General features: G+C 54.9%; 1 protein-coding gene across 1 annotated transcript; it reads right to left on the reverse strand.

Moving 5' to 3' along the window:
- Positions 1-1,806: 1,806 nt before the first annotated feature.
- LOC306982838 (ankyrin repeat domain-containing protein 34A-like) lies at positions 1,807-6,531 on the reverse strand. The gene is made up of 5 exons (XM_079583289.1): positions 6,372-6,531; positions 3,857-4,709; positions 2,510-2,628; positions 2,403-2,449; positions 1,807-2,311 (listed from the first exon to the last, which is right to left on the reverse strand). Exons 2-5 carry the CDS (start codon positions 4,682-4,684, stop codon positions 1,935-1,937), a joined length of 1,371 nt encoding a protein of 456 aa, XP_079439415.1. The 5' UTR covers positions 4,685-4,709; positions 6,372-6,531; the 3' UTR covers positions 1,807-1,934.
- Between the last annotated feature and the right edge of the window lie 207 nt (positions 6,532-6,738).

Below are 6,738 nucleotides of genomic sequence, written 5' to 3' on the forward strand. Positions count from 1 at the left end.
CAAACTTTATTCATGTATAAAATTTCACATTGTTTAGTTAACCAGCTAAAGTAACATCATTTTAATTTACCTATTAATTATATAAAATAATCCGTTTCAGAAATGTATATTGATTGAAATACATTCACCCAAATATAGTGACCAGTATCGGTATCGGTATCGTATCGATTCCAAAAAATGTGGCATAAATTAGTTTCCAAGACTTTTTGGATTTCATGTTTAGTTTTATAGCCTTTTTTTGACATTCAAAACTCAAAAACTCAGGCTAAGAATGAAAAAATCCTGGAAAACTCTTTCAGAGCGACTGACGTGGAGAAAGTGTCGCCCCCATGAGGGAAAACGGCCGTTGAAATCCCGTTCTCCCATTCAAGTCTATGGGGAAACATTGAATCAGTGCAATATTTAAACATGTTGTTGTGAAGATCAGGGATGTTTTTGTTTCCAGGTGAAAGTTTATCTGATCAGAGACAGATCTGGCCCAAAACCTGAAAACTGAAAAAAATAATAGTTTTGCCTCTAATGTCTCCTCTTAAATATGTGTCGTCTAAAACCAGAAAACTGAAACATGACGTGTCAGACGAGTAAAAATGAGGAAATAAATGCTTCATTTATTTGATGAAAGAACCGAGTGACTTCCTTTAATCAGAGCCTGGATCTGAGGAAACGTAACGGTGCTCAGCCCCATTAATTACTCTGTAATTACTCTGTAATTACTCATTAATAACTCTGTAATAACTCCTTAATAACTCTGTAATTACTCCTTAATAACTCTGTAATTACTGTAATAACTCCTTAATAACTCTGTAATTACTCCTTAATAACTCTGTAATTATTCTGTAATTACTCCTTAATAACTCTGTAATTACTGTAATAACTCCTTAATAACTCTGTAATTACTCCTTAATAACTCTGTAATTATTCTGTAATTACTCCTTAATAACTCTGTAATTACTGGTTATTCTGATCCACATAAAACACAAAGTTCAGCGTCGTTTTTGTGGCACAAATGAATTAAGTCACATTGTTTTGTCACAATGGCCTCACGTGACACAACTGTAATACCCAGAGGATCGATACTGGAGGATCGATACTGGAGTACCGATACCCGAGAATCGATACCGGAGGATCGATACCGGAGGATCGATACCGAGGTATCGATACCCGAGAATCGATACTGGAGGATCGATACCGGAGGATCGATACCAGTGTGAATGTTTTATAAATGTTATTTCCTCGTCAGAGACTTCAGTCCGTTTTGTTGCGACACAGAGGACACGCCCCCTCGCTGTGATAGGCTGACGTCACAGAGGACACGCCCCCTCGCTGTGATAGGCTGACGTCACAGAGGACACGCCCCCTCGCTGTGATAGGCTGACGTCACAGAGGACACGCCCCCTCGCTGTGATGGGCTGACGTCACAGAGGACACGCCCCCTCGCTGTGATAGGCTGACGTCACAGAGGACACGCCCCCTCGCTGTGAAATGACTGGTCTGAGATCGGCTCATTTACATATGACAAAGGTTTTATTTGTTTATTATGCGACGCGTCGGGTCAGAGGCGGCGTTTTGAAACTATCGAGACGTGTAACTTTAATGACGTCATCACAGCTTCAGCGTTTACTCTGCTAACGCTAACGCTAATGCTAACGCTAACGTGCGCTTAAACCCAGAGAATCATTAACGCTGAGCACGTTTACTAAGTCTGAATATTTACCATTACAGAACACACGGCCACCAGGGGGAGCTGTTTCCCTGACAGAGGAAATAAATAAATCCTCCAGAAGGGGGCGTGGCTCCATCTGTAAGTCTGTCCTCGTCACGGTGCAAACGCTGCAGTGTAAACATCCTCCAGGATAGTAAATAAATAAATAAATAAATAAATAAATAAATAAATAAATAAATGATTAAATGATTAAATGGGTAAGTGGGCGGAGTCACTTCTCCTCGTTCTCGCGCAGCACGTGCTGAAACGCCGACAGCAGCTTCATCTGCTCCGGCTGCATCGAGTGGCGCCGCAGCAGCTTCTTCCTGCGGGGGGCGGGGCCGCCGCAGGGGGCGGGGCCGCAGGGGGCGGGGCCGGGCCGCTGCGGGTTGAAGAGCGGCGGCAGGAAGGGGCGGGGCTGAGACAGATGGTCCAATAGCAGCGTCCCAGAGCCGCGCCGCTCCAGAAGCCCCGCCCCCTGCCGCCCGCGCCGCGTCGCTAACGGCGACGAGGAGTTGGACAGATTTTCAGACGACGAGTCGAGGAACGGAGACGGGAGGTTACAGCGGCGCCGCAGGCTCTGCAGGGCGTCGGCATCGGGGGCGGGGCCTGGAGGAGAGATCGACCAATGAGAGCACTCCCTCATAAAACAACAGGAAATACACTGCCAGGGTCAGAGGGACAGAGGGATGTTTCTCACCGTCAGCGTCCGGCGCCGCTGCAGGAGGCTCCGCCCTCGGCTCCGCCCTCGGCTCCGCCCTCGGCTCCGCCCTCGGCTCCGCCCTCGGCTCCGCCCTCGGCTCTGCTGTTAGCGTTAGCCGCTCCGTTAGCGCGTCGCTGAGGGCGGAGTCATGCGTCTCGATGCTGTGTCTCCTTTGAGGACGATCGACCAATGAGAGCGGCTTCTGAGGCTCCTCCTCCTCGTCCTGCGGCCAATCACAAACCAGAACAAAGACTGTGGTTACTCAGGGGGAGGAGCTGCTGATCACACTGTGTTTGTCCTGAGTTTGATTCTGGATAAAAAACAATAGAAAAGTTCCAGCTCAAGTGTTCGTGGTTACCATGGAAACAGCTGCGGCGACAGATACAGACACTGCCCATATATGGTCATGTGAAAACAGGAAAATCTAAACTTTCTCTAATTATTAAACAACAAACAAATGCAGAAATATGAATGTAGTTTTCTACAAAGACATGGAGAGAACGCTAACGTGATGCTACATGTAGTTAGCGCTACATGCTAGCGTTAGCTACGACTGCTGTGAACAAACTCCACATGGACTTGATTCAAACGTGACTTTATTTGTTTGTGATAAGTTTATTTTCCACCAGAAAATGGATAAAAAGATTCTGTTTCCCCCTCGGCGAGAGGAGGCGGGGCCAGTGTGAGGAGGCGGGGCCAGTGTGAGGAGGCGGGGCCAGTGTGAGGAGGCGGGGCCAGTGTGAGGAGGCGGGGTCTGTGTGAGGAGGCGGGGTCTGTGTGAGGAGGCGGGGCCAGTGTGAGGAGGCGGGGCCTGTGTGAGGAGGCGGGGCCTGTGTGAGGAGGCGGGGTCTGTGTGAGGAGGCGGGGCCTGGCTGAGGAGGCGGGGCTTGGGTGAGGAGGCGGGGCCTGTGTGAGGAGGCGGGGCTTGGGTGAGGAGGCGGGGTCTGTGTGAGGAGGCGGGGCCTGGGTGAGGAGGCGGGGCTTGGGTGAGGAGGCGGGGTCTGTGTGAGGAGGCGGGGCTTGGGTGAGGAGGCGGGGTCTGTGTGAGGAGGCGGGGCCTGTGTGAGGAGGCGGGGCCAGTGTGAGGAGGCGGGGCCTGTGTGAGGAGGCGGGGCCTGGGTGAGGAGGCGAGGCTTGGGTGAGGAGGCGGGGCCTGTGTGAGGAGGCGGGGCCTGTGTGAGGAGGCGGGGCCTGTGTGAGGAGGCGGGGCCTGTGTGAGGAGGCGGGGCCTGTGTGAGGGGGCGGGGCCAGTGTTCACACCTGTGCAGGGGGCGGGGCCTGTGTGAGGAGGCGGGGCCAGTGTGAGGAGGCGGGGTCTGTGTGAGGAGGCGGGGCCTGTGTGAGGAGGCGGGGCCTGTGTGAGGGGGCGGGGCCAGTGTTCACTCACCTGTGCAGGGGGCGGGGCCAGTGTTCACTCACCTGTGCAGGGGGCGGGGCCAGTGTTCACTCACCTGTGCAGGGGGCGGGGCCAGTGTTCTGGGCACGCTCAGTCCCCACGGCTCAGAGTTCAGTCTCTTCAGGACCCGAGGGGGGCGGGGCCTGGGCGGGGCCAGGCTGAAGCTGAACACGCCCTCTCCGTGCGCGCCCGCCACGTGCACGTCCGAGGGCGAGGCTGCCACGTCACAGGGGGCGGGGCCGGTGGGGGCGGGGTCAGCGGGAGGAAGTCCGTTGACGCTGATGTGAGGGGGCGTGTCCTGCGGGGCCGCGTGGCGCTCTGGTGGACAGTGGTGGTACTGCCGGATGGTGCGCTGCGCCCCCTGGCTGCAGCAGGTCAGGATGAGCACCTGCTGCCCGCGCCGCTCCACCGCCTCCAGCAGCAGCTGCAGCTCTGATTGGTCCGGGCGCTGAGGGGGCGGGTCTGCCCGGTCCTCCCCGCTGAAGTCCCGCCCCTCCTCGTGCTCCTCTCTGAGCGCGTGCAGGAGCGCCCGTGTGAGCGCGCTCTCGCCGCCGTAGTCTTTGAGGGCGGGGTCGGCGCCGTGTTTCAGCAGCAGAGAGATCACGTGCACGCCCGCGCGCCCGTGCACGGCGTGCATGAGCGCCGTGCGCCCGGCCGTGTCGGCCATGTTGGGGTCGGCGCCCTGCTCCAGGAGGTACCGCACCATACGAGCGCGCACGTGAGCGTCCCCGTACGTGCACGCCGCGCTCAGCGCCGTCTCGCCGTGCACGTTTCCCTCATTAATGTAAGCCCCGCCCTCCAGCAGCAGACGGGCCAATCGGAGTTTCCCCTGAGACACCGCCTTCAGGAGGGCGTGGCCCTCGGTCTGGACCGCATCTCCCATGATGCTTCAGCAGGAGTCACATGACCTGAGGGAGAAACACCAGCGGCAGTCACGGGTTTTATTCCTTTAGTTCAGTTTAGATAAAACTGATATACAGTATATAAAACATATATATATATATATGTATATATATATATATATATACACACTAACCTGAGCACTGCCTCCTCCTCAATGCCACACACTTGGATCATTGATGCTGGAGCTACACTAACAGGACTCTAAGAGCCTCATTGCAAACTCGATGAGGTCGTGGAAAACCAGCCTTGAAGCCGATGGCCACAAGGAGGCGCCCTGTCCCCACTGCTGTTCTGCAGAGGTCTGACCCCCCACAGGACTGGCTCTGGAGGAACGGGGCCACCATCAGTCACCTCCTCTACATGGATGACATCAAGCTGTAGCTAAGACTGAGCGAGACATCGACTCACTGATCCACCCGGATATACAGTGCAGACACTGGGATGTCATTGGGACGAGAGAAGTGTGGTCGGATGGTGACTAAGAGAGGGAAGGTCGTCCACACAGAAGGTCTCACTCCCAGAAGGAACAATAGCAGACATTGAGGACAGTTACAAGTACCTCGGAATCCCACAAGCAAATGGCAACCTCGAACCTCGGCCAAATACCTCCAACGAGTCAGGCCGGTCCTGAAGCAGCTCAATGGCAAGAACAAGTCCCTACGCCCTGCAGTGATCAGATACTGCAGGGATAATCAGCTGCCAAAGGATGAGATACAGACACAGATGTTAAGAAGCTCCTAACCATGTATGGAGGGTTCACCCCGCTCAGGTTCCTGAATGTTTCCTGACATCATGTATACATATATATGATGTCATATATATATAAACCTGGAGGGTGAAGCATCAGTGGTGCCCGTGGTCGTTGGGGCACTCGGGTCAGTGACCCCCAAACTGGAGGAGTGGCTCCAGCAGATCCCAGGAAATACATCAGACTCTCGGTCCAGAAAAGATACAGAACCCTCAGGTACCGACGGGAGAGGACCCGAGCTTATATATAACATACATACTATATATGTTATATATATACATACATATATATATATAGACGAGGATCAGCCTCAGACGCCGGTGAATAAAGGACTTCATATGAATCGTTGCTTTGCTAAGTTTGAGCTAACGTTAGCGCTGAAGCTTGTGTCACTTTTTTGTCACGATGATGATTTTACACAATCTGAAATCTAAAGCCTGAGTGTGAGCAATACAGAAGAGAGTCATGTGGGGGGGGCGGGTTCATCACTGATGCCAAGAGACAGGGGGGGGGGGGGGGGGGGGCAAATGGGGCAAAATATAAATGGGGATAAACTGGGGCGTTGGGTGTTTAAAGTGGAGACATTCCCACAGGCCTGATCACAGGCGTCAGAACACGGGCTTTACTTTGGCCCCTGGTCCCCCCCCCCCCCCCCGGCCCCCCCCGGTCCCCCCTGCCCCCCCTGTCCCCCCCTAATGGCGGGTCCTGAAGCCAGAGCTCTGATGTGCAGCAGGAACCCACACTCAGCCTCTCTGGTCCAGGACGCGCCGCAGACCGACGGCGCTATTTTGAGGCGCGTGCAGATGCGCAGGAATGCGGCTGTGACGTCAGCGCGCTCATGTGTTTCTATATTTACCTCCTGCGCACGCGGACTCACGCACACACCTGCACACGCGCACAGACACAGAGTGCCACTCACCGGGTCTGAGCGGGGAGTCCGCCTGTGCGTGTCCGCTCTGGGCATCACTCTGCCCGGGCAGCGCAGCTCCCGCGGGCCGCCCTCAGCATCTCCGCGCCGGGTCCAGGCTCCGGGTCCGGGTCCGGGTACAGCTCCGGGTACTGCTCCTGTCCGCGGCTCCACGCGCAGCTTCCGCAGAAACAGAGGCGTGAACGCGCAGTGCCGCCCCCGCGAGAGCGCGCCGCGTGCAGCTGGCCCGTTTAACACCCGCGTGAAGCTGGCCCCGTGCACGCACATAACTATACACATGTGGGGGGGGGGGGGGACGACACCTCTTAACCCCCAGTTTGGCTTTACTCAAATCTAAACGTTTGTGGAAAAGCTGCAA

The sequence above is a fragment of the Gobius niger genome, assembly GCF_951799975.1.
Source record: "Gobius niger genome assembly, contig: SCAFFOLD_71, whole genome shotgun sequence".
NCBI lineage: Eukaryota > Metazoa > Chordata > Actinopteri > Gobiiformes > Gobiidae > Gobius > Gobius niger.

Bases quoted from the DNA above. Each gene is read 5' to 3' on its own strand.
- LOC306982838 (XM_079583289.1), bottom strand. From the start codon at position 4,684: ATGGGAGATGCGGTCCAGACCGAGGGCCACGCCCTCCTGAAGGCGGTG. The intron at 2,629-3,856 runs GTGAGTGAACAC...GATTGGCCGCAG, and splicing joins TGGCCCCGCCCCCTGCACAG to GACGAGGAGGAGGAGCCTCA. The intron at 2,450-2,509 runs AGCAGAGCCGAG...GGCGGAGCCGAG, and splicing joins ACGGAGCGGCTAACGCTAAC to GGCGGAGCCGAGGGCGGAGC.